Source organism: Rhamphochromis sp. 'chilingali' (genome assembly GCF_963969265.1).
Source record: "Rhamphochromis sp. 'chilingali' genome assembly, chromosome: 9".
NCBI classification, from domain to species: Eukaryota; Metazoa; Chordata; class Actinopteri; order Cichliformes; family Cichlidae; genus Rhamphochromis; species Rhamphochromis sp. 'chilingali'.
In genome coordinates, this window is record NC_137936.1 from 20,304,161 (window position 1) to 20,331,815 (window position 27,655).

A 27,655-nucleotide genomic window follows, 5' to 3' on the forward strand; every position below is an offset into this window, starting at 1 on the left:
TTACAGCTTGGTCTATTTATTTGTGGAACAATGAGCAGCCTCTCGGACCAAAGAAAAGATCTTGCAGGGATGAGAATGCATATCTTTGTTTCCCCTGCACAAACTGCCTTTTACATTATCCTGGTGATAATGGGAATTCTGGGCAATACCACTGTGATTCTGGTCATTGGTAAGAGCATAATCTTGAAGCATAACTGGGGACGTAACTCGGACATCATCATCGTTAACATGGCAATGTCTAACTTGCTGGTATCACTACTGAGGAACACACTCCTTATCATCTCAGAGTTTGGACTGCAGGTATTGTCATTGTCCATAATTCACTCTTCACTCATTTCATAGTCTTTTTTTTTTTTTTTCAATACTCTATGTTGGTTGTGTTTCACCGAATGATGTGTTTTACACAGAAAACATGCATGAAAGATCAAATTAACCAAATTAAATCTAGATTTAACTTGTGAGCCCCTTGCGCTTACACCTTTAAGCCCCTCTTATGTTGTTACAGATATATACAGCCAAAGGGTTTTGTCAGTTGCTAATGGGAATGTCGGTGTGGCTGCGGTCAGTCAATGCGTGGTCAACACTTTTCCTCAGTGCGTTCCACCTCCAGACGTTGAAGCGTGTGGCTCCTGGTGCTACAAATGGGCCCCGGGGTGCTCCTAAGACCCTCCTGATGTGCCTGGGCCTCATCTGGATTGGTAACCTTATTTACTCGATTCCAGCTCATATATTTTCCTCTAATGGGAACAAGAACACTACAGAGGTGAGAGGGGCACTGCCAAGGACCTTCCAAGTAGTCTATTTCTTTTTATTTGTCATCATGAATAGTAATTTTTCAAATTATTTTATCAATCAATGTTTTCCCTGTCGTTATTCTATCACATAAAGTGACACGTATAACAATGACTGTCTGAAACATTACATTACACAATTAGTAAAAAATACTTAGCTTGTATTCAAAACTAATGCAATAGTTTTGTATGTACTGATGATACTCATATGGTTATCAAATCTTTGACACTGTATTTATCATTTAATTACAAAAAAAAGAATGAATAAATGCATTTCACATTTTAACAGTCATATAGATCTTTACATAGACACAGATCTGCCATTTTAGTAGGTACATCTGTTTAACTTGTCATTAACAAATATCTAATAGGCAACTTCAATCATTTTGGCATTGACATGAGGTCCAGATGACCTCTGAAGTTTAAACTAAGCATCAGCATGGGGATGATTGTTGTGTGGGCTCCTCTGAGTATTTCAGAAACTGCTTATCTGCTGGGCCTTTCCTTCAAAACCAAGTCTAGAATTAACAGAGGAAAATACCGAGTGAGCGGCAATTCTCTCTGTAAAAAGGACTTTTTTTGATAACCACTTGTTAAACCTGAGATATGCAGAAGAGAATTTTGGGCAACACGTCAAACCTTGAAGCCAATGAGCTACAGCAGCAGAACACTGACAACACTGTCAGCAGCAACTGGAAACTGAGGGTACAGTTAACGCTGGCTCATCAAAATTGGACAATACGTGATTGGAAAAATGTTGACTGATCTGATGAATTTTGACTTCTGCTGCAGAATTCAGATGACAGGGTCAGAAGTTAGTTTAAATAACATGTAAAAATGGATCCACCCTGTTTTGTATCCATGGGTCAGGCTGATGGTGGTGTAACTGAGTGAGGGATAATTTCTTGGCACATCCTTGGCATTGTAGTATCAGCTGAGCATCTTTAAATGCCACATGTGCAGCTGACAAATCTGCAGCAACTGTGTGATGTTACCATCTCAATGTGGACCACAGTCTCTGAGTGACTTCTAATAAGGTGTACCTAGTATAGTGTATGTGTTGTTCTTCCAACCCCTCTGATTTCATCAGGGCCATAATAATAATTACATATTTTAAAAGAGACAAGAACCAAAATGAGGTCATCTAAAACATTATCAGCAACCATAATCATCATTAAACTCAGACTAGACCATTTGGTATTATTTTAACTACTACAGTAATTCTAGTATTACTGTGTATTGCAGTACTGCATATGTTTTGTCCCATTGGTTTTGCCATAAGCATTTGCTTGATTTACTTTTTCTCTATTTTGTTTCTCTCAACTCTATTTTAAAAAATTAAGAATGTATTACGAGTTCACAGATTGCATTTTGGCTTTGAGTGCCAAAATCTATCAATGATCTAGAAAAATAATAATCTCTCTGACTTGCTGGCTGAGCACATGACCCACCCTCTGCTCTCCCTGCTCTTTCCTCAGACATTGATGCTGGTGAGCAGCACAACACGCCCTCTGCTGGGCTGTGTGTGGAACTTTCCCTCCACCATTGGCCTGGCCTACGCCACCACATCTTTGGTGATACATGAAATGATTCCTATAATCTTGATGGCCATTACAAACCTAACCTCGCTTTACACCCTCTACACCCATGGTCGGAATCCACAGAAAGACGCACCGGTATTAAAGCGGGTGCCAGCCGAGAAACGAGCAGCCAAGGTGAGGAAGAAGGGGGCACTGGAGGTAGATGAAGGAGTCAGCGAGCTGTGTAAATTAATTTTTAAATGTAATAAGTTGCTTTTAAAAAATGTAAATGCATTGCCTCAAAGAAAAGGACATCAGCTTGAGAAGGGACAGCTGCACATTCACACTGTCATCAAACGCATCCTCCCAATGTGCTGGTTTGTTTCAGGTGCAAATTCTCTCATATCTCCCTGTGACATACGAGTGCCACTGCAGCCCTGCCTCCTGTTTCAATCGCTCCAGCAACCACTTGCAGTCTCTTCTGAGTCATCACTCTTTGTTTCAGTTTGCTGTATTTGCATAGAGTGATGAGCTCAGCTGTAAATCAGTCTTTTTAGATATGAGCTATGTGACTGGATGTGTTTAAGAGTAAATCACTACAGCAAATTCAGCAAAGTCTTGAACTCTGAAAGGGCTTTCTTTTTAATTGTGTGCTTTTTTTTCCCAGGTGATTCTCACCCTCATACTACTCTTCATCCTCTCATGGGGGACCAGTGTTATCTCTGTCAACTACTTCAACTACAACCGTGGCTCCTCAGCCAATTATCTGATGGTCATTGCTCGTTTTGCCAACATCATCTTCATTGCCTTGTCACCTGTCATTCTGGCGGTCGGCCACCGGCAGCTTCGTTCTTGTATCAAGTCCACACTCGTGCACTGATGGTACTCTGCAAAAGCTCTGGAGATGCACCTAATATGCCATCACTAATCATGATCTATTGTTTTTTTATTTTTTTTATTTTTTTGTATTCATTATAGACAAAAGGGTCCAAAGGAAAGAAAAAAAGTACCACGGCAGTGGCTGAAGCATTTTGTTTTTGGTTCAGTATAACATCATTAATTACCATTATGGCTTCTGGTGATGTTTTTTGTCTCACTAATTTTAAATGAGTGGGAAAACACAAGGCTAACCTTCAGAAACGTATGTTTGTAGCCAAGAAGAGGTTTCCAAAGAACAGTTTTGGTGTATTTTTGATTGAGGATGTTTCTATGTTGTAATATGTTGCGCTTCAGTTCATGAAAATTTGGTCAATGTCAAGGTGACACCAAATGTGAAATTGAAAATTAATATTGCCCCAAAACAATATCCTAGACCTTGAGGGACATGAGTATCTAGGTTGGCAGTCGACCTCAACCTTCATTGTTAGCACCTGAGATAAAAGATGACCTTAAAAAATGATTAAAAAACCATATTGAGTAATAGTTTAAATAGAAAGGTCTTGAAGAGAGCTGTACAACATTCTTTTTATTTATTTAATGTCACAAAGACGCTAGAAAGTTTTGCAAAATCCCACACCGCATGAATATATGTGAAAATCCCAAATTTAACCGTTTATAGGAGCCAAAGATTTCATTCGACTCTGCTCCAAACATATGAGTAAAGACAATAAAATAAAGACACCATTTTAGTATGTAATGCTTTAAGGTCATGAGTCAAAGGTCACACCTCAATGTGTTGTAATAAAAACATAATAAAACATGAGAGTTTTAGTATAGTCCTTGCTCTTCTCTGAGTGCTCTTGTTCAGAATTTATTTTTATTTAATCTTCTCTTGCACTTTTATGACCTTCATCTCTCTTTGAACAACAAAAACTGTTTTTTTCTTTCCTGTAGCCGTTGGGGATTTAGTCTGCTTTTCGGCACCCTTACTGTGACATTTAAGAATTGTAGCTCACCCTAGCATCATACTCATGATTTTTCTCCTCAGTTTTCCATGTCCCAGGGCCACCACCAAGGGGCTGAATCCCACAAACAGTGAAGAAGAAAAATGGGAAACAGTCAGCAGCCCTTCAGCATGGTGCCCCCTGTTGTGGTTGTAGTACGTTACTGCAGCAACCTGTAGCACCCAGCAGACAACAAACAGCAACACCAGAGACATGATTACTTGAGCTGCCTTACGTTCGCTAGACAGATGTTTGTCGAGTTCGGTGTGGGTCCCTCCTGAGGCAACAGCTCGGATGTGCTTGGCCAAAGCGTGCAGTGTGGCAACATTGGTGCAAACCATCAGCACCAGCGGCAACACCTCGTTCACTGCCAGCGAAGTAGAGGCGAAGACCGTGCCTTGTTCTTCTGATGGAAACTCCCAGACGCAGCCTAGCAGAGGCCTGGTGGTGGAACTGATCACCATCAGCTCCACTGTGGCATTGCCTTTAACATGAGTGCTGTATACCAGTGCAGGGACAGAGAAAGCCAGGTTCGCCCCCCACACCACCCCCAGGACAACCCAGAGCCGCCGCCTCTCCCTCTGGACAGTAAGAGGTCCAAAGGCCACATTTTGGCGTCTCAGTGTGGTGCACTGAAAAGCACTCAGCGTCAGGGTCACCCAACATCCCACGGCTCGCCACCACACCCACAGCAGCATGAAGACTCTGCACCATCCGGAGGACAAATACAGATCCAAGCCCAGGTCTGACACAAAAATAGGCACTGTGCGGAAAAGTGAGCTCAGCAGGTTTGCTAGGGACAGGTGCACCAGAATAAGGTCCGAAGGAGGGAGTCTCCGAGGTGGAGTCTTAGTGACTGACTGAAACACCTGATAGCAAAACGAGACAGACTGAGAACAACTCAAACCAAAACATTCAGCCCACTTCACACTCCAAATACTGTGTGCTTTCTCACCACATAGATGACCAGGATGTTTCCCAAAATACCAGAAAACACCAAGACCCCAAACAAAATCGCTTCTACAGTGAGGACCTTTGACATGGTATCATCCTCTGCATGGCGACGTACTTCTCCTTCTCTTTATAACAAAAGGCTGGTATGTGAGCTTGAAGAGCTCTACTCCTCACAGTTCTCATTGTGTTTTATACATGCGCACACTGATAAACACATTCATCACACATAAACAAATGTTGCTGATCAGTCTCAAGGTCAATTTAATCTGACCATTAGACGCTGCGAGAGCACGAAGGTACGCATTTTCCAGCTATCCATGCGTCACAGAGCAGTTCAACATGCTGCCCATCAACACACGAACACCTGCAAGTCACTACTCATACTAACCACAGCACATAACTCTGCAATGGATTAGCAATCTGACCTGGGTATTATTTGTTTGTTTTTATTGTCTCATGATAAGCTTAGCTAAAGGGCAATAAAGTAACAGGTGACCAAATGCACCAGAAAGAAAACGTTCAAGTGATTCAGCACTTAAAATCTTTTAGTCAGCCATTCACACTCACTCCCTTGGTGTTAATTATTTACCGGTTAATCTCTTGAGAAAACTCAATTACTCTTAGCTAAGCACATCTTAGTTAAATGTACACTGAGAACCGAACATCATCATTATGAATCAGCAGTGGAATTTTTTTCCGCTTTGTTTTCTGTTTTTTATCATCAGGAGAGTTTCCATAAGAGAACCCATGAATCTCCAAAATACTAATGTATTTGTTTTGTTTTGTATTTACACTGCATATTGCTGTAGACTGCACAAAGTTCTTTTTGGGGCGGGGGGGGCTTGTATTATGTGGAGGTCAGATGTTCGTAACCAAAAGGTTGTTCATCAAACTCCCAGAACCAGTCTCAACAACAGCAAACATTACGACTCTCACAGAAGAAGGACTGCATCAGAGTATAGCCGTGCATCAACAGAGTCCAAACTCACAAGCGGATATAACAACATGTTATGAGCACATGCAAAGTGCATTAATGTGATTTTGAACCACATTTAATCAGCAGCAGTGACTTTGCTCTGAAGAACCTGTTAATACTCATGTTTCGAACATCAATACAAGATGTGTCATGAGTGTCATGTCATCAGTCTCGGTGTAAACTCGTCAGTTTACAGACATGCAAAGTGCTTAAATATTAAATATCCCAGCTTTATGTCATCTAATGCTGAGCAAAGTGTATGCCTTCCTGCTCTTTCATATGACAAAAACTGCGACCAGCAACAGTAAATTATATACTACAAAGTATATAATTACAGTACAAATACTGAATGATAAGATTGCTGGACTGTGGCTTTATAACCCGAGTACACCGCGGACCAAACAAATTTTAGCTGTAGGCTATTTAATACAAACGTGGATGCAATCAAAAGCACTCTTATGTTAGCTTAAGTTGGCACGCTGTGTAAAACGTAAATAGAAACAGAATGTAATGATTTGCACATCTCATTAACCTACACTTTATCTATAATAGAACACAGAAAACATATAAATATGTAAACTTTGACATTTTACTAGTGTGTGACAATTTTCAGCTTACTTGAATTTGATGCCCTAATTGGGATAGGGGGGGGGGGGGGGGAAATGCGTTACTAAAAAGAAACAGCTGGAGGATCAGTCTGCATCTAACTACTCTTGAGCCGCTCCCTTATCACAAAGTGTTTTACACTGGATGTCCTTCCTGACTCAAGCCAAAAGGGAATTATATCTCTGACTGGAACCAGGTCAGCAACCTTTTGCTTGCCTAACAACTACGTAAAGGACTATGGAGCCACACTGCAACTAATTAGGTTACTTAGCAACAGGTCATTAATGTCATTTGGCATAAAAAGAGTCTTTGAGAGGCAGATTTTGTAGTAAAGATGGGCAGAGGTTTAAGCCAAATGTTTGTGGAAGAATTTAGAAATAATGTTCCTTAATGTGAGGAACATTATTTCCTCACATTAAGGAGGAAATAATGTGAAGACTTTGAATATCTCGTCATGTGCAGAGCGTAATATCATCGACGGATTCAGAAAATTGGGAGAAATCTCTGTGTGCAAGGAACAAGGCTGAAAATCAATATTGGATGCCCGTGATTTTCAGGCCCTCAGGCAGCACTGCATTACAAACTGTGATGATTCTGTCATGAATCACTGCATGGGCTCAGGAGCATGTTGAGAAATCCACAAATCTGGGTTAAAACTCTATCATTGTATCATCTGGCCTAAAAAACAAAAGGAGTGAGAGCTTTGGGCTTGTTATCAAGAGTCAGTTCAAAATCCTGCAGTGATAGTCTGGATGTGGATTAGTGCCAGAGGAAATGGCATTAATGCACATCAGGAAAAGCACCATCAGTGCTGAAAGGTACATACAGGTTTGGAGCAACATATGCATCCAGACAGCATCTTCTGTCTGGATGGGAGACAGCATGGCTTCATAGTAAAAGTGTCAGAGTGCTGATGGGCCTGCCTGCAGTCCAGACCTTTCACCAGCTGAAAACATCTGGCTCATTTTGAACCAAATATATGCAATTATGCACCCCTAATATATATTAGAGGTGCACATATCCATATTGAACCGTTCGATACAGTGCTTTCGGTTCGGTGTGCATATGTATCGAACAATACAAAATGTTTTATTTATTTTATCAACTTTTCTTCTGACGATGCTGTCTGTGTTGAGCGCTCAGTGGATCTGCGTTCGACTACTCAGCCTAGGCTGCACTGTCGAGTGCAGATCGACTGAGCATAGCGCAAGCTAGCAAGACAGAAGCTAAGCTCGTTGCAACATGGCAACTTCCTCAACGCTACCCGAAATTGAACCTCCCCCACCCTCATTCAGATCTGGCGTTTGGAACTATCTTGGTTTTCATGTGAAGCATGACCCTGATGGTAAGCACGTCATGGACAAAAGTAAAACAGTATGTCAGATGTGCCAGGCAATGCTCAACTGGTGGGAACCAGAGGCGGAGGCAGGCATTTGATACACCTGGGGCTTAGCCCTAAAGGGTAGTACGCATGTGGGGGGGCTTTAGAAATGACTCAAAGATTAATAGCCTCTGTTTTGAGTTTTGTTCAAAAAAGAATGACTTCATATAACGTTAACGGTGATTTGCGGCGTTATGGCGTTAAAGTCATTTTAACAACAGTAACGCTGACAGAACTAGTGGGAACACAACGAATATGACTGCACATTTACGCCGACATCATCCTAGTTCAAAGACAAGTGGAAGCAGACAAAAACAACAAGCACACATGCTACAAACTTTACCCGAGTCATTTAGACAGCCGTTAGCACATGATTCTCCTTATGGGCACCTGATATGTTTAATATGCTGCTGAGAATATAGCCCAGAAGAAGCGTATAGTATAGCTTTTATTTTGGAAAGAGCCATTTCGCTGTAATAAACTCTCTTTTCCAAAGATGAGTGATTTCTCGATCAGATAGATTTATTTATTTTTTAATAATTTTGTTGTTTTAGCAACATTACATTTAAAAATGTTGCACCCCTAATATATATATATATATATATATATATATATATATATATATATATATATATATATATATATATATATATATATATATGAGAAAGAAGAGCCAGGACTGCTGAGCAGCTTGACTTCTGCATCAGACAAGAATGGGACAACGTTCCTCTCCCAAAACTCGAACAGCTGGTCCCCTCAGTTCCCAGATGTTCCCAGGCTGTTGTTAACAGAGGCAGAGGAGCGGATGTAAACAGTGATAAACGTGGCTTTGTTCTGCTTTTTTGATATGTGTTACTACCATCAAATAAAAAGATGAGCTGATATTTTTTTCTTAAAGGTGTACATACTTTCATTTCAAATATATGCTTTCTTTATTCTGTTGTGGAAAAAATATGGGTTTGTGAGGTTTGCAAATCTTTCCGTTTTTATTTAATTTTACACAGGGTCACAACACTCTGGCTTTGAACTCAGTTTGACTTCATCTCAGACAATCTGACCATTTTCCAGGCTGAAGCCATGAAAAGAGCATCGATGCTGTAACGTTGTAACTGGGCACATTTTCTTCCAGCGACCCGACCATAAGTCATAAAGGATACACTCAGCGCAGGTGGGCAGACTTCAATCCCTCCATCAGTGCTGTTTTCGGGAGTCCGCACAGGTGACTTGACAGCTACCTGAAGCGCTGTGTGGGCTGATGACTCACAAACCGAGCACTGATGACAAGAAATATTTTGTGCACGCACCCACGCTGCCCAGCACTCCGCGGGGCGCGCTCCTGCACGTGCACTCTAACACAGCAGGCATCAAAGCCATTTACGTCAAGCCAGACGGGAAGAAGAAATCCAATCTGATGGCACGAGCCTGCTCCTCCGGTCCACTCCAACTGTCCGGGAGCAGCGAGCTGCACTGAGGCCACTTTTATCGCCGTTTCTGGTGCATTAACTTCATCCTGCAAGGTCACCCTCGGATCTCTCACCAACTGCACGGGGCGCATGACTCAATGTTATTTCTGTCGCCCATGGATCCCGTTTCACGCGGATTTTCTTCGCGTGCACTGAATTGGATCGCATCTTATGGCAGACATTTCAGCCATCGCCCATCTGATCCACTGTGAGAGGAAATAACTCGACGAGAGCTCGGTGAGATGACAAACCCGCAGCGACCATCCCTGCTCGCCTTATCGGCACTGCTGCTCTGCACGCTACCCCAGACAGCTGGCTCTCATCAGCTCAATAGCTCATCATTATCATCATCATCATTATCGACGCCCTCATCAGAGGTGAGAGACAGAAATAATGTGACCCAAAATTGGCTGAAACAGACTAACGTGACTCCCAGCGATCAGAGCAGGCCACCATCAAAGCATGAAGAGGTAACAGGCCACGTGAAGAGCTCCTTGTTCAACACAAGTCGAGGCAATAGTAATAATAATAATAATAATAATACTGTGATATCTGACAGCCCTGGCAGGGCACCGAGATGGAGCCCAGAGGACGTGCCATCGCCGGTGTGCGCCTACAGAGTGATCGAGGGAGGCATTGGGGGGCAGCTGTGCTTTCGGCAAACTCTGTTTGGGTACAAGTGCTCTAAGGGAGAATGCAGGAGTGCGGTGTCTTTCGGGAGGCTGGTGGCAAATATTCTCAACAACGGCAGCGTACTGTTACAGTGGACCCACGAGTCCGAATCCACAAAGACTAAAGAGGCCAGCAGTCCTGGGACGAATGCGACAGAGGAGGAAACTCCGCGATCAGACTCTGTTTTCAGGGGTCGACGCCACAGACGCGGGGGCTACGAGGTAAGCTGCTGGTGGAATGGCAGCTACACTCAGTTTGAGTGCGCCGGTGTCCATCTTGGGTCGGGCTGCAGGGACTTTCTGCTCACCGAGCTGCACGAGAACATCCCGTACCGCATCTGTCTGCGCAACCTGGGCCGCTCCGAGCCAGCCGAGAGGCCGGAGCAGCGGGACTGCGTGGAGTTCACACTGCCGCCGTCCGGGATGCAAGACATTGTGATCGCCATGACAACGGTGGGCGGGGCTATCTGCGTGATGTTGGTCATCATCTGCCTGCTGGTGGCGTACATCACGGAAAACATCATGAGCCCCGCGGCACAGCATACGTACTCCTACCGCGCTCACTCACATCACTGATGCACTAAAATGACCCACATGAACGCGCTCCGCGGTCATGTGTTATCTCTGTGGAGACTTGTTTCTGCCCCTGGGGGGAAAATGAACAGAGGGTTTTTTTGTAATCCATGTATCAATATTTCAAGTTATTTTCTCAATTTTGAGTCAGTTTTTGCGATAATAACCCAAAATTTTGTTTTTTCAGTGGCAAAAAGAGTTTTCTCAGCTGCTGAAACAAGTTTCCATAAATCTCGCAGTCATAGTTAATATCTATAGTAGTCCTGTTTTCCGTTTTTCCAGTATGACACACTCATCCTGTTATGACCTAACTGAAGCACAATCTACTGTGGCTCTGCTAATAACATGCCTTCTGAACCTCGCGAGGATGCACTGAACCAAAATTAGCCTACTGGTTATCTGCAGTTTGTAAATACGGCAGTTTACTGTGTCACGTTTGGTCAAGGCTGTCTGGGGATTGAATCGGGCAGCATGTCTACAGCAATACCAATAATGAAATGGCTCTGAGTACATGAGAAACAAGAGTTTTGCTAAATGGACAGTCGGTAAAAGTGTCCTTAATGGGACACCGAAAAATGAAACTTTACCAGTTAACACATTTCTCCACTCGAGTCAGTCACAACAGCACTGTTTTTGCTTTGTTTGTCATTTTCTGAAGGGCAATACAATCTGGTGTACAATCTCCAAATACTGTGCCAAACATCTTCAGTTAAACCACCTTTCTGTCCTGCTGTCAGTGAATAAAGTACTATGAGGTCATTTTTAATATTGAGAAGCTGTCCTTTTTCTTCTTCTTCTTTTTCTGTGTGTGTGTGTGTGTGTGTGTGTGTGTGTGTGTGTGTGTGTGTGTGTGTGTGTGTGTGTGTGTGTGTGTGTGTGTGTGTGTGTGTGTGTGTATGCGTGCACATACAAAACAAGAACCAAAAAAATTAAAAATAAAATTGACCCACAAAACATTACAATGCATGAAAACTACAGAAAAAGACAAGATGGTGACTTAAATATTACAAAAAGATTAGCTATTAAGTTTCATTCTTTCATGTGTAGACAGGCAGACAGATTTCTTTTTCAGCTATTCTATTTTAGATTTGCTGCTATGTTTGGGATTATTGTGGCTTGTTCAGATACAATTTTACAAACCTAAGTCATGACCATTTTTTCCCGGCTCCCAAGCAGCCCATACTTGTTCAGTCTTTTTCTAACTGGACATATCTGAGTTTGAAATGTAGGACTTTGATTTTGCTGGAAAGTCCACCCTGAACACTTGCGGCATTCTCCAATGTTTTCCACTTGTGAATGATTTATCCTGCTGTAGAGTGATGGCCTTAAAACAGTTTGGAAATAGCCTTGCAATGTCGTAGACAGCAGCCAAAACACAGCACTGTACGAACATATTAAATACAAAGTAAACGTTGTAAGACATGAAATGTGGAATTAATGGTCCCTGTGTTTGTATGCCCTGCTGCTAAAAGCCCGTTGACTGTGTCTGCTTACTGAAGATTTTAATGGTACGAGAGATTTTAGCCACTTCTACTGTGGCGAAAAGAGAAGGCCGAGCTCTTCCGGCATGTTTTCCTTACTGACGTTACGTGGCCTCACTGCGCTGAGAGCTGCGAAGCTCCGCCCTCAACATGACATCACTTAAAGCCGTATCCAGGGCAAGGTGCCGCTCCGCCATTTTAACTTCCTGCTTCTATAGAAGACGAGCTTGTCGCGCTGTATCTACACTCGAAAAGCGTTTTCGTTGATCCAAACAACTGGTTTTTTATTCTTTATTTCTCTCATAGAGATAAAAGTAACAGCCTCAGTTAGGTTTTGAGTTCATATCGGTTAGTTTCAGCCGGAGAGTCGCGATGCCGAGCCACCCGCTGCGTGTAGCGGTTGTGTGCTCGAGCAACCAGAACCGCAGTATGGAAGCGCACAATATCCTCAGGTAAAGATGAGACGGCTGGAAGAAGAGAGAAGGAAGGCGGCCAAAAAGTGATCGAAATCTGTGCGGCTTTCTGAGCCGTGTCGATGCGGTGACAGCCCGTCAGGCCTCGACGCTTTTTAACAATGGACTTCGAGCTCAGAGCGCCACACCGAGGCTGCAGCTCGACTAAAACTAGCTTTCTGACCGTGTTTCACAGGTTTAGGGTCGCCTAGAATGGTCTTAACTAAGATTCTGCTGTCAAACTGATTTTTAGAGAAGTCACACCAAGGCCCAAGTTGTTGGGTTGTATTCTCCCCCCACATTTTAACAAGAGCGCCCCCTGTAGGGAATCCTCCGAGAGGGAGCGTCTGGAGGTTTCACAGCGACGGCAGGCTCCGTCAGCTGCCTCATCCACCACATTTTATGGAGTTTTGTGTTGTGTCGATCAGATGTCACTACCAAAAAGAGCCTTTCAGCCCTCTTTAGATATATTCTTACTAACTGCACTGGATTAGAAAAACAGGCTGGGTTAAAAAGATCTGCAGACCAGGTTGACAAACTGTCACCTATTTTATTTTTTTTATATTTAATTTCCTTTTTTAAATTAAAATGGTCAGCTGAGGTGGAAATTGGTATTTTGAGGTGTCTTGGGTTTCATAAAGTCTTATTCTAAATATGTGAGGAGGCAGTTTACAGGGCTGGGTTTACAGGTTACGTGACTGCTGTGGAAAGACTTATTTCCTTGTGCTTTCGTAATATTTTCTCAAAGTTGTTTCATAATTCACTCTCTTGTCCTTTCCTCTCTGCAGCAAACGTGGATTTGATGTGCGTTCATTTGGGACAGGGTCTCATGTGAAGCTACCCGGTCCTGCTCCGGATAAGCCAAATGTGTATGACTTCAAAACGACATATGAACAGATGTACAACGACTTGGTCCGCAAGGACAAGGAACTGTATCCCCTTCCCACACACAACATCACACACATCCTTACACTCACATATACTAGGAGCCAGATAAGTAAACGTGGGCCGTGTATCTGTCTTGATTAGATAGTTGTTTTGGACACTGGGCAGTGAAAGGAGATGAAACCACGTGCAGGGATTTAAAAAGAAAAAAAACCATGATGGTAAAAAGGTTTGTTTTTAAATCTTTAACATGTAGGGTGTGGAGAAACGCCTTGCAATACAGCAGCGGTGCAGCAGTAAGTTTGCTTTGGTAAGAGCTAGGATTTTATTTGTTTTTATTTGAAATTGGTGTAATTTGGCTCACTGAAGTTTCCTGTTTTTGCTTGTTTCTGTTTATTTTTTAACATGTTTAGTTCAAGTAGTTTCAGTCTTTTAGTTATTGTAATATTTGTTTTAGGCAACATTTAAATAAGTTCAGAGTTGGTGTGAAAATGCAAACCCAACACTTTGAGGAGGGTTAACTCACATCCAGAGTCTCAATAAATGTGCAGCGAAGCCTCGTCAGGCAGGTTTTTACCAAACTGACAAAGACAAAACTCAGTCTGCCTGTGTATACGTTTTTTGTTTTGTTTTTTTTTCTTTTTTAAGTTTACTTTAGCTTTTAAGTTAATAAAACTGGTTCAGTTTTATTTTAAATTCTGTTAACTAAAAGGTTTGAGGGTGTTTTGTTTTTTGGGGGGGGGGTTTACCCCACAAACACCAGTTTTTTGTGAATTTGATGAGGCTGCTTAGCGTTACTGTGTAATGATTAATGCAATTATTGCATTTTAACAATACTTTAGAGTATTTGTACTGTTGAAGTAACACAAACTCGCCTTTTGTAGTTAGTCGTAGAGAATAAGTATTGTCTCAGTTATCAAAATTGTAAAACTTGATAAGGACAGAATATGAACTATTAGCAAAGAGGCTGAGTTTGCCCAAGTGGATGACACCCACTAACTCCAGAGGGGGGGAGGGGGGTGCATAAGGGCCATGAATCTAAGAGGTTGTTTTAAGCTGTAGGCTTGAGTGCCCCAAGGTAAGTTAAAGATTATCAGTTTCTCCTCATTAGCATGTGGGATGTTTATGCTAATGCAAGGCACTCAGACACATTAGATAATTAGTGGTGTTCAACAAAGAGTACAAGTGTGTTAGTCTTCAGTGGCTGCACTTTAACTGTGCATGCATAGGACTTTTATTTATTTATTTTTACTTTAATGATAAAGTTCACATATTTTCTATCAGTAACCAGTAATCATGGTCCTTCTATTTAAACCTTCCTTTGTTTTAGTTCAACTTTTTTATTTTCTTTCTTTCTTTTTGTTTTTTTTAAATGTGCTAAAAACAGAAATCTGCCTTTAATTCATCTGGTTGTAGAGGCCTGCATGTTCAAAGGTCAGGCAAGTTTTCTCTGAGGTGTCATTTACTGTTGTGCTGCTGCTGGTCCTGTATTGTAGGTGTTTTTTCCCAGCCTGCATTAAGGTAAAGTAACAAATCTGTTCTCCTAAATAAGAAAATTACCCTGTGACACATGATTAACTTAAGTCACTGTGCTTGTATTTTTTTTCTGTATTTTCTGCTGTTTTGCATGGATATCTCACTGATGTAGTGCACAACAACTACTTTTATTTATTTATTTAGACAATCTCTTCCCATTTGTAGTGAGTGGGTTGTATAGTTTATAATCAAATTTTTTGAAAGAATAAAAAACAAACAATGGTGACATTGTCTGCATCAGCCTGGCAGTACCAGTGTGGCTTGTTAATATTAAAACTCTGGATTTAATGCTGTTTAAAAAAAAAAAAAGTAAACAATGTTCCTGAAAATCCATCCTTTCAGCTTGTTTTCTGACCCCTCATTGGTGAATAGTCTGCACCACTAGAGGGCGATGTAGTTCATGTAACTAGACGTCACTGAAAAGTGCATCGTGCCCCCTTGTGTAGTTTGATCGAGATGCACTTTATATAGATGCTGCTTGGACCAGTGAGTTCAGTCTAATTGGGTGCACACTGAAATCCTCTCTCTGTTGCTCTGATCAGTTTTATTTTGTTTTGAGTGTTTTGTTTTGGGGGGTTTCCCCTTCTTGCCTCGTGCTGTGTATTCCTTGACCCTCCTCGCTCTTCAGATACACACAAAACGGCATCCTGCACATGCTGGACCGCAACAAGCGGATCAAATCAAAGCCAGAGCGCTTCCAGAACTGCAAGGACAAGTTTGACCTGGTCATCACCTGTGAAGAGAGAGTCTATGACCAAGTGGTGGAGGGTGAGGTTTTGTAACATTACTCGGAGTCATTCACAAACCCACCGCTTTGCTGCTTCTCCAACTGTTACCTGCCTTTACCTGGTCTTTAATGTGTTTCCTAGATTTGAATTCCAGAGAGCAGGAGACGCTGCAGCCCGTGCATGTAATCAATGTAGACATTCAGGATAACCACGAGGAAGCCACACTGGGCGCCTTCCTCATCTGTGAGCTGTGCCAATGTGTGAGTGACAGCATCTGAGAACTTCTTGATGAGGCGTTTTCTTACAATTTTATTTTATTTTTTTTAAACAAATTACTAATAAATATACACGTAAATAATGTGCAACACTGTTTCAGTTGGCACCTAAAGAAAGGTTAAACGATCTTTGTGAGTGGTGGAAATGAGGCGTGTGCGTGCACAGGTGGTGTTTTGATAGCTTTCCCTTGTGCACCCCTGCAGATCCAGCACACCGACGACATGGAGAATGAAATCGACGAGCTCCTACAAGAGTTTGAGGACAAAAGCAACAGGCCTTTCCTTCACACTGTCTGCTTCTACTAAGACTCTGCAACAATTTGCAATAAACACAGACCGAGATCAGAAGCAATCACACAGAAGTATATGGACACACATGCATCATACTCCTCAGTCATCCATGACTCAGTGCATACAGGTTGTGTGCCTACACAACCACAGACACACATAAATAGCTTTGGGTCAGGACCTAACAAATGGCTGCTGTTGGACATATTGTTGATAATGGGTTTTTCCTCTAAGCAGAGGATGGACTCGCTGCTCTTGCTCTGCCTTTCATTCCTCCAGATCAAGGTCAGGCCAAGGTTAATCCCTCCAAATATCACAGGTCCAGTCAAATCACTCAACTATGTCTCCTCAGGGAGAGCCACAACACCCACAGGCCAGATTCAACAGCTCCTCCAGTTACTTTCATTTTTGTTTGGCACAGAATGTTTTTGTTTTTTTTCTTAGATCTATGATTAATTCAAGCATATATGCCAGATTTATTTAATATTTGGGAGGGTGTACATGTGTTTACATGCTGGAGGAGAATTATTTGAAGTGTATGCTTGTTTCTGTGCGACCATGTGTTTGTAGATTTAGTTAGGATTAAGTTTTAAGTGGGTGGGCTAATTAATAATGAATAACCAAACCTAGACCTCTGAGGCTTTCATCGGGTGTGTTTCAGATATGTGTTGATATTTAAACTCGATGCTGTATTTCTGGCCACAGTATTTTGTTTTGAGTTTTTTTTTTTCTTGAACTGAAGCATTGTACTTATTTTCAAACTGCGAGCTCGGCTCAGAGTGCCTGATATTTCTTTTTTCCTGTATGTACATATGAATCTACTAAAGAACGAAGCCTCTCTAAGAAATCGTTCATGACCCTTTTTTTGACTTTATCAGTATTTAGTTCCTGCTGAGTTATTTAATTACAAAATGGGTATTAGAAGACTAACAGCGCTGTTAGGACTGTTTTATGAGTGATGAGGACAAATTACCAGAATTGGATATAAAATATGGGCTGATCTTTATTTAGATTTGAATTATTGATTCAGTTTGACTAAAGCAAATATATTAAAATATCAGAACAGAACATGGAGAGGCTCGGGTGGTAGAGTGGGTTGTATACTATTTGCAAGGGTGGGCATGTCTTCACCACATGCTGAAGGTGTAGGTCCTTCAGCATGGCAGTGAGGATACTCCCAGTGGTGGATCTGTAGAAATACTGGTATATTTATAATTAGAAATCTGCAAAAGCTAATAAAGTTCAAACATGAATGGTATGGAGTACAAACATTGCATCCAAAATATAGTGAAGTAGAGAGCAGCATAACATATAAAGTACAATGAAGGTGTACCTGAGTAAAGTACTGAAGTTAACATACTTGGGTACATCCAACTACTATTCTTTAATCCAGTGGTAATATGAGATAATACAGAAGTTGGGATATTTGGGGAAATTCATGTTAAAGAAGCCAAAACTCCACCTTTAAAAAAGTAGGTAAATAAAATAAAATAATACACACATTCCCAAAATTAAGAGTACTGCAACCCACTGAAACCAGAAAATCTCACAGGGCCCACCTAATCTTAAATTTTCGCTCTAGTCAAACAGAGAGCCTCATAAATTTACTTGAAAATTGCATTTAAAAAATCAATTCACTTTTCATATAAATAAATACATATATATAAATGTGACTGTACATGTGAGTAATTTCAAACTGGATTTCTGTTATTAATGCGACCCACCTGCAGTACCTTTGCGGCCCTCCAGGGGGCCCCGGCCCACACTGGAGGCCTAACCCTAATCCCTCGCCCTAAGGGTAGGGTTACGAGTCCACTGAAATGCACTATCACAGAATTAAATGGCTCAGATGGCTAAGAGCTCAGTTAGAAAAAAAGGAGGATAAAGGATTTCAGTAGATATAAAAAATAACGACATGGATACATGGATGAATAAATCGTGGATGAAGATTTTAAAAAAATAATTAAACTGTGAGAATAACAGTTAGATTGGGGGCCAAACACATTTTAGACACGCCTCTGCTCATCAGTGAAAATATAAAAGAGGGAAGGTGTAGGTCTGTTAGGTTACGTTGTGATGTGATCCTCGAGTTGGGGGACTTATGTTCATACTGGAGTGCAAAATTAAAACCAATGGAAGATGGACAAGAAAAGTTCAAAGTCATCAGGTGCTCAGTTTAGAAAAAAGAGAAAGGAAGAGGAGGAGAAACGAGCAAAAGATACAGGTAAGCAGATGTGTCATTGGATAATGGCAGGTCAGAATACTTTATTAATCCCTTTATTATGTGGGTTACAGTTGCTCCAAGAAGAAATGGTAAAAATAGTAACAGTAACAGACTAAACTCCAAACAATATGTTGCAGATTTTAATATTAATTAGTCATTGCCAATTGTTGATTTGTCCTGTTTTCATTGTATGACGAATTATGATGGCTGTTTGGTAGCCGTTTGCATACTATGCATACTCTCTCTCTTCATATATGTGTGTGTGTTTCTCTGGTGAAATTCAGTATGGTTCCGACAACAGTTTTATGTTAATGTACAATCCTTAATATGTTTTACGTGTGTGTTTGGGGGGGGGGGGGGGGGGCAGAGAGAGTGTTCGCCCAGGGCGCCAAACAGGCTAGGACCGCCACTGCGGATAGTGATAGTCGTATTTCAACTATTCTGTGAGTTTTGGAAGAAAATATAAATATTACAAAAATGTTAGGACTGCCCACAGTCCACAGAGTTGAAAGAAAATAAGGTCCAGCTGATATTCAGCTGCATGCTGACCGTAACCATGATGACTGGTTACCGCCCGTGCTTCTGCGGGAGGTAACATCCACGCAGCCCACTGAACCTCAGCTCTTCTTCTATTACTGTTGGCTCTCTGTGGCTGTAATCCTGCTGCCACGGCGAACTCGTTTTTACCCCTCTGTAATTTTCTCCCTGTCGGGTAATGCGAGCTTCAAAAGCAGTGAGGGCGCCAATTTCTATTTGCGTCTATGTGCAAAACCGTGTAAGAATGTAGTTAATGTATTTTATAAACAGGCTTCTTATTTTAAGTTATCAGTTTGAAATTTTTTTACTGTGTGTGTGTGTTAACTCCTAACTCCTAATGTGTTAACTCCTAATTATTATTTTATTTATTTTTTATCTCCAGGTGATCGTTTCCATCCATGCCAAAATTCAGAAATATAAGGAACGTGTTCAGGCGTCCACATCCTGAACCCTCGAAGGAATCCAGCGGGAGCATGGTGCAGATAGAGCCACAAGTTAATGGAAGCACTTGACATAAAACTGTAGTTCTGACTGAAATATAACAGAATGTAATAACAGTTGTAATAATGATATTTTAGCAGCCAGTAGAACCACCAGCATGTAAAAAAAAACAAAAAAAACAACACACACACACACACTTCCTCGGGGAAATCTTGTAGAAGCAGATCTGCCATTTCTCAGCCTGTTTTCTCTGTTTCTGTGATATGGAAACATTTAAGGGGTTAAGAAGCCTTACTTATACACACATGTACTGTACACTGGTTGCCATACACTGCCTCTGCAACTGTCAGTGTTTTTCTGTGCTTGCTACTTACTAATAAAAATATAAATACATATATATAAAGCAGAGGTAAGGAGTCAGCTTGTGTGAGCTAAGCCCATTCTTAGGAGCTCAGGGCCACTTTTCTGGTCAACCAGGTCTTATGCAAGTAGCTCAAACAGCTCTCCCAGCATGATACTACAAAAGATTTAACCAGATGTTTGTTTTTTTTTAAATCAGTCAAACATATCCCCATCTGTCTAAAACAACCTTCACTTTCCCTGTCAGGAATGCCAGATTGATTTCTTACTCATGCAAACCTGCACATCACGCTACATAAGAGGGTCCCATAAAATGTGACAGGGCATTTAATCATGCAGCCTTTTCCAAACCATGGACAGCTTCATGCCCTCGACTTTCCTTTGAATATGAAGCTTCAACGGGAACTCTGTTATTATAGTGAAATACTGAAATCCCAGATGGATTCCTATCGAACACAACTACCCACTCGTCTTATCATTGCCCTTCTATTCGTTATGCATTGTGTGGTTCTAAAGTCTCTGCCTTAAAGGTTGGAGGTGTCACAGTACGACTCTTTCTTAGCCTTTCAGACTTCTGGCTTCTGAGAGAAACACCACAAATCATCAATTGTAGTAACAATCTTTACTTTTTATGAAAACATGGATCAGTTTCATTGTTTCAACAGAGACACTTTAATTAGTACATTTATATAGTGTAATTACAGACACAGCGACTGGTTTCCATGTAAAGTAAATGTTTACATTGTGTACATGATGCATAAGACCGAAAGAGTCTCAGCCATCATTTGTATTTTGTAGTTAATTGGTTAACGCTAGAAACTCATCTTCTGTCGTAAAGACAATCCCAACAGGCCTTTAGATTGAAACTTTCTAGTCAAAGAGGCAGAAAGCTAAAATTTTCCTATCCAGGTAGCACCACTGGGAAAAATGAACTCAAACTGGAGTTCCATCTTTAGGAGGAGAGTCTTCTCTCATCTTGCCGTCAGTGGAGGCAGGAGGTTGACCTGAACTCTCTGCTGTGCTGTTGTGTCCAGCTCGGTCGGCACTTTGGCCCTCTGCCGAGAGGTTCATAGGTGCTTGCTTTTCATTAATCTCAAGGACAGGAGCGATCACCTCCTGGGCCTGAGGCGTCTCGCTGAGGGGCAGATTAAAACCCATTTTTCCTCCGCTGCTCGTCACCCCAGCTGGTGGGGGTGTAAGGCTCTTCGCCGCCTCCTCTCCTCGCAGCCAGTCCATCTTCTGAAGGTGCTGCTTGACGGCATCGTCGACCCGAGCGTCGATCATGGCCTCTGTCAGGACGCCGTCTTCAGAGGAATATGCTGCCGCCTGAAGGAAAACAACATTTTCATTTTGAAATTAAGATACACTCTCCAGTGGTATGACAAGGTTTCAGCTATGGAGGCAAAGATAATATGATGATTCGTACCTGCCAGGCCACACCCAGCTTGGAGATCTCTCGTCCAGACATGCCCTCTGTCCGCTTCGCTATCTCAGAGCACTTTTTCCCGTAGTCAAACTGCGCCAGCTTCAGCCTCCTGTAAACACAAAGCAGAATAAGACCATGAAAAGGCCATGAAGGAAATTTCCACTGTTACACAGTATAGTGTTCCTACACTGGTGGACATGCTAGAAACACCTCCAGTATAAGGCATCTTACTCTGAATCAGATGGCTCAACTGGCTCTTTTTAATGTGGAGGAGTAGCCGCTCTACTCAGATCCTCTCCGGAATGATCAAGCTCCTAACCCCAACTATAAGACAGCCACGCCACCCTTTGGAGGAAGATAATTTCTGCTGTTTGTAATAGGTGAGGTAACCTGACAGCTTCGTTTTCACGCTCTGTTCTCTCTCATCACCGACATGCTACTAGGAGACTTGTCTATTGCCACTTTAACAGCTCTATTCTTGTGTACTCACTGTCTCCCTCCAGTGGCCGGCTCCAGCACATATTTGTCAAAGTATAACCGCACCAGCCTCTCCCGCTCCTCAAGACCCGGCAGCGCAAAATTCACTATTTCATCTATACGGTCATTTATGGCCCAGTCAAACTGCTCCGGCTGGTTACTGGCCAGCACCAACATAAACCTGCATAAAAACACACACACAAAAACACAAGAGTCAAGCAGCTTAATAAAAGGTAGGAAGTAAATCACAGTGATTAAGAAAGTTCAGTTGTAAACATGTGAAATAGATTCTTACTTGTTGCTCTGTTCTCCAGTGCGATATAAAAAGGCATTGAGAGTGGCTCTGAGGTCTTCACTGATTTTCTCCTATTGTAAAAACAAAATAAGGCAATGAACAGTTGCTTCTTTCTTATGTAACCGGCAGGTTTTTTGAGTAATGAAATAAACGCAGACTTACGGTGGCCCTCTTGCGGAGGAATGCGTCGGCTTCATCAACAAACAGCAGCAGCCTGTGATTGGAAACATGGCAGAAAGGACATGTTTTGCTACATCTGGTGCACTTCGTGATATTGGTGCAAATATAATAACAAATATGTTAGGTGACATATTTTGAGCATCATACCCGCGTCGACTCGTGTTGGCCCAATCAAACACTTTGTGCATGGCGGTGACACCATCGCGGCCCATTGGTGCTACATCACCACCGGTCATAATGGCGTAATCCATCCCAGAATGCACTGCCAGCTTCTACTCCACATACACAGAAATCCTCCAGTCAGACAAAGCACTGGTTTATATTTTTGGACACCTGAGCATGCTTTAGCTCTCTGGCGTACCTTAGCGAACAGCGTTTTGCCCGTCCCCGGAGGACCGTACATGAGGATGTTCCTGTACAGGCCGTTGTTCTGCCTTGTGTTTCTTGTTGCTATGGCAATGTCACGCACACGCTCCTCCAGGGAAGGCTAAGAGATGGGAAAGTGCTGTTATTTCAAGTTGAGACAAAACGGCAATGATTTGCACTTTTATACCACATGTCCACTTACACTGAGCACAACTCCCTCCAGGGCATCCTGAGGTTTACTCTTCAGCCGCTTGGTCGTCTAAATAATTTCAAAGCAGTTATAAGTACAACAAACTCTGCAGCTTAAAAATAGCAAAATTATGAATTCATCATTAGCTACCTTGACTGGATGCTTGACTGCCTCTGCGACAGTGAATCGGGAAGTTTCCCGGACTAGTGACGGCTTTCCGAGCCTGGCCTCGATGTAACGTCCGGCCACTGCTGTTGCATTTCGAGCTGAATACACTCCCACAGCCAAGAGGGTCAACCCTGCCACCTGGGGAAGAGAGGAAACCATTATAGATCAGGAGACTAAATTCACACTCCATTATGAGCAATGATAAGCAGAGCATTTTTTTTTCCCAGAAGATAATATTTATAGTTGAGGTAACATCTGGGATATAAGATCTTCATAGTTATAGCCAAAAACAATTTGAAAAAATACCTTTAAGATAGAGTTTCTGAGAATGGAAGTGTTTGAAAACCCACAGGTGTCATAAAAGCAGTATTTGCTTTGATGTATATACAACGGAGTAAAAGGACACAGTCAATTGAAATGTTTAGCACATCTGTGAATGCATACATGTTGGGCCTTTTAATGCTGCGTTCCAGATTAAATTAGAAATCTGTATTTACGAGTTTCCAGTCAAAATCTTCATCTGGAATAACCCCTAAACTTGGATTTCCAACTCAGAAAGTTGGAGCAGCCCCATGAATGAGTTTACCACCAGAGATGTTGGCAGTGAACATAAACGGTAGTAAAACTGTAAAAGGTGTAACGTGTACTGCCACTGTTATGTATTCGGGGCATGGCATATAATTCACAGACCAGGCTCTATCCATGCACGTGCTGCAGCAGCATTTCAAAGCACACACACACAAAAAGGTATTGCTCTGTTTTGCCATCTTGCTAAGAAGCAAAACAAATCCTGTTTGTCTGACTTCGACAGAAACATTAATGTTTGATTTATGTTACTTGAACACAGCATAACTAACTGTGCTTTAGTGTACTCCTTAGGCATATTCATGTTTGTTTTCATTGGAATTTCAGTGACAAATTCTCCCTTGAATGGGAGCAGAGTGTCTCACCGTGGCAGTCACTTTGTCCCAGTCTGACACAAAGGCCCTGAATCCTTCTCCAAACACAGCACCTGCAGTCCTGAAAGCAAACACGTGTTAACTGTGAGCACGCCTTTAAGAGTCTGTCACAGTGCCCATGTTGACACTGTTAAACATTTACTGAACTTAAGCTGTTTTCATGCATGAACTCCAGAAAATGGAGGAAAATTTGCTTCTCTCACAATCAGCACACAGCAGGACAAAGTCAGCATCAGTGAAATTTGCGCTACTGTAAATACTCTGTTTGGTTTGGATGAGGGTGCTACTCGAGTAGAGCGTGCAGGAAGCAGGAACGTTGACTGTATAAAAGACAGACGCAGCTTCTAACTTTGAAAAAGACATTAAATCTGCATTCTTTTAACAGCCAGCAGGTTGCAAAGGGATTTCCAGCTGTACTGAAGTTTTGCGATCGATCGATAGATAGATATAAAAAATAAATAAATACATTTACTCAGGTTATCAAGGTTACGCACAATGTCCTTGTTTTAAAAACAAAAAACAAAGATGGCGACCGGGTCTTCTGAGTCAAACAGATAAGTCGATCTTTTATACAGTCTGCAGATGTGATACAGGCGGCCGTACGCTAGCAGTGAATTCATTTAAACTCCTTTCACATAAGTACAATTGGACTTTACACACACAAGCTGACATATTAAAGACAATTTAATGCCCAATCCAGCCGTGTCAGACATTTGTGTGCTCGCGTACAGCTCAGTCGAGTAAATTCTATAAAAGCTCAGGGCTGCAGCTCAGGTGCGAAAATGCATTTACAAGAAACTGCATTAAAAAACAATTATTATCATTCATGACCTTAAAAACCAGCGACACACCATTATAAACAGCTCAGAGCAAAACAATTTACTTTATGGACTCCAGAACGGTCTGTCGGTGTTCTGCAGCCTTCAGGCGGATCTGCTCTCGGATTATATCGGCGTTTTCCCTCTCAACTTTGGCTCGAGCTTTGGACTCTGCCTCAATACGAAGCAGCTCATTCTTGTGTCTCAGCTCCATCTCGTGCTCTATGGTCGCTAAACAACAAAGAGGAAAAAACAAAAACATAAACCTCAGCTCATCGTGTCAAACATTTAAAAGCATCCCATCAATAACCGCGCTCGTTTCTTTACCTTTCCTCATGGCCTCCTGCTTCTGTACAGACTCCTCCTGTTTGCGAAGGCTCTCTTCATTCATGGCTTGCTGTTAATTAAACAAGCACAAGACATTTAGTACTGTATCCCACTTCACAGCACGTTACAGCTGGAGTTGGAGGTTAACAACTCACCTGTTGCCTCAGTTGGTCCTCATATCGCTGCCTGGCCAGCTTGTCTTGGTATTGAGCTCGCTGATGGGACACAACCACAAAAACACAATTTGGTACAATTCACTGCTGTAATACTCACAGTGCTCTTCCCTCTAAAGAAAAAGAAAAGAAGCTCATGTTTTCCCCTCTTACAGCTTGATGCTGCTTGCTCTCCTCATTGAGAGTTTTCCTCCTCTCTTCAGCTTGGATGCGTATCTGGTCGCCTTTGAGCTGTTCGACTGCTGCTTCATATTCCTAAAGCGTGAGGTGAGAGCACAACTGGGTCATTGGAGAACAGCGACAATTCATCGCAGCACAGAACACAGATGCCACCAAAGTCCTCGAGTATCAAAGGAGCAAGAATACCTACTTAAATAGAGCACGGCTGTTATAACGCCCAATCAGATGACTTCAGATCCAGTTCGAGACTACTCTTCTAGTCATCACATTGAAACATCTCATCTTTATGGTCTCACCTGCTATCTCTGATGCCTGCTCTGTGCTGGTCTCCCTGCCTTATTCCACCTATACATACTCAGGAAGGTCATTACAGTGGTGCTTACTCATCTTTGTAAATATCTGAGTCAAGTTCTTATACAGTACTGTGTAAAAGTCTTAAGCCAACATCACACAGTTCTTTGTATTTTGCTAGGAAAAGTGCAGTACGGTAATTCACTGTAACATGCAAACATACAGAGTGTGTGCATGCTATGGCACAGCCTCCATCATGTTATATATTCACTGTTGTTAATCTCTCCTGACCTTCTCCATACCCATTGACTCATGCTGTAATATGCCAAGCTTTCAGCTAATAGCTCTTTAGGAATCACCTCAACGATGCAAACAATAAATACCATTTAATGCATGTAAGCTGTGAGTAACTTCAAATTAGTTATTTGGCAAGTTGTACAAGGACTGATTTTAAAATGAGTGAAAAAGCAGCCTCTGACAGAGCTTTGGAAAGCCCGGAGAACTTTTGATAAAGACCACTTCTGAAAAATACGGCTACTGCGGCTTCATCTAATGCAGGTCTATAATACCTAGGAATTATCAAGCTGATAGAAACGGACTGATGTACCCGGTGTCCTGCTGCAGATGCAGAGTGATCCACTGCTCTGCTTTTATTTTTATTAACAGATTTTCTTTTTCATTTTTTTACTTGTGTGACTTATCTTCTGGTTGTGTTGCTTCTTGGTTTAACATTTGTGTGATGAACACATTTTTTTGAAGTACATAGTGAGTAAAGGTATTCACTGTACCTTCATCTTACTCTGGTGTTCCAGCTGAGTGGTATTCTCCTGCATTCGAGCAAGCTCCAGAGCTTCTTTGGCATGTCCTACACACACGCACACACACGCACACGCACACACGCACACACACACACAGATGAAGATGCATGTAGTTGCTTCAAAGCGTTATGTTTGTGAGGCCTGCTGTCTTTGCTGATCCCTGTGACTGACTGTATCCACCTTTGAGTCTTAACTACCAAACAACAGCCCTGAATGAATGAATGAAATCATTATCAATAATCAAATAATAGTATGTGTTGCATCGTTGCACACGTGTGTGTGTGTTAGAGGGTGAGGTCTGGATGTTCTGAGCCGGACTGCAACGTCCGTGACCTTTGAACTCTGTTCTCTCTCTGGATGAAGGTGGATGCAGCTCAGTTCCGTAAGCCTAACTTCACGTGAGTTAAACCTTTAGTATTTATACCGGTGCTGGATGTCGGTGAGGGCCTCTTCAGCTACACTGAGGCGACCACCACCATCACCGTGAGCCAGAGAGCAGCAGATGCTGGTGCAGCTCTGCTCTCCAACAGCAGCCGTGTTTGTATAATCTGTACACACCTCCTCTAAGGAGACCCACCCGAAGCCCTTGAATACTTACGGGACATGTCGAGCTCCTTAGCCGCCTGAGCAGCCCGCTCCAGCCCGGTGGGATCGAAGTTGCTCCATTTGTCCTTGGGTTTATCTCCACCGCCGCTGGAGCCCCCGGCCGGCGGAGGTGGCGGCGGTGGAGGCTGTGCCGGTAAACCGGGAGGCACCTCCGGCTGTCCCTTGTTCAGGCCGAACAGCCACGACATTTCGCCGAGAACAAATAAAGCACCGTTAAACCGGTTCTGTTGGACAGAGGATAGCAGCCGCAGGTCTGTCACTACGCTTCCTCCACACGCGTGTCACGCCGAAAGCTTCTGCGCATGCGCACCAAACAGCTCAAGGTTTAGCTGAATAATCGCAGCCAGGATTGGCTC

General features: G+C 42.3%; 5 protein-coding genes across 5 annotated transcripts; 3 read left to right on the forward strand and 2 right to left on the reverse strand.

Moving 5' to 3' along the window:
• The first annotated feature begins 14 nt into the window (after positions 1–14).
• Positions 15–3,991, forward strand: ora3.1 (olfactory receptor class A related 3, tandem duplicate 1). The gene is made up of 4 exons (XM_080892588.1): positions 15–300; positions 506–763; positions 2,270–2,506; positions 2,979–3,991. Exons 1-4 carry the CDS (start codon positions 31–33, stop codon positions 3,189–3,191), a joined length of 978 nt encoding a protein of 325 aa, XP_080748714.1. The 5' UTR covers positions 15–30; the 3' UTR covers positions 3,192–3,991.
• Positions 3,992–4,087: 96 nt separating this feature from the next.
• Positions 4,088–5,305, reverse strand: ora4 (olfactory receptor class A related 4). Its single transcript, XM_080892589.1, has 2 exons — positions 5,150–5,305; positions 4,088–5,063 (listed from the first exon to the last, which is right to left on the reverse strand). Exons 1-2 carry the CDS (start codon positions 5,234–5,236, stop codon positions 4,203–4,205), a joined length of 948 nt encoding a protein of 315 aa, XP_080748715.1. The 5' UTR covers positions 5,237–5,305; the 3' UTR covers positions 4,088–4,202.
• A 4,606-nt stretch (positions 5,306–9,911) lies between these two features.
• On the forward strand, positions 9,912–11,543 carry fndc10 (fibronectin type III domain containing 10). Its single transcript, XM_080891447.1, has 2 exons — positions 9,912–10,044; positions 10,134–11,543. Exons 1-2 carry the CDS (start codon positions 10,037–10,039, stop codon positions 10,819–10,821), a joined length of 696 nt encoding a protein of 231 aa, XP_080747573.1. The 5' UTR covers positions 9,912–10,036; the 3' UTR covers positions 10,822–11,543.
• Positions 11,544–12,468: 925 nt separating this feature from the next.
• ssu72 (SSU72 homolog, RNA polymerase II CTD phosphatase) lies at positions 12,469–17,310 on the forward strand. The gene is made up of 5 exons (XM_080891368.1): positions 12,469–12,751; positions 13,540–13,683; positions 15,801–15,940; positions 16,042–16,160; positions 16,380–17,310. The coding sequence occupies exons 1-5, from the start codon at positions 12,672–12,674 to the stop codon at positions 16,479–16,481; spliced, it is 585 nt and encodes a 194-aa protein (XP_080747494.1). The 5' UTR covers positions 12,469–12,671; the 3' UTR covers positions 16,482–17,310.
• A 3,322-nt stretch (positions 17,311–20,632) lies between these two features.
• Positions 20,633–27,602, reverse strand: atad3 (ATPase family AAA domain containing 3). Its single transcript, XM_080892282.1, has 16 exons — positions 27,292–27,602; positions 26,664–26,740; positions 25,558–25,659; positions 25,387–25,446; positions 25,232–25,301; positions 24,970–25,135; positions 24,078–24,147; positions 23,110–23,265; positions 22,972–23,028; positions 22,765–22,890; positions 22,551–22,675; positions 22,386–22,437; positions 22,224–22,294; positions 21,942–22,109; positions 21,452–21,560; positions 20,633–21,351 (listed from the first exon to the last, which is right to left on the reverse strand). Exons 1-16 carry the CDS (start codon positions 27,485–27,487, stop codon positions 20,959–20,961), a joined length of 1,998 nt encoding a protein of 665 aa, XP_080748408.1. The 5' UTR covers positions 27,488–27,602; the 3' UTR covers positions 20,633–20,958.
• Positions 27,603–27,655: the final 53 nt, after the last annotated feature.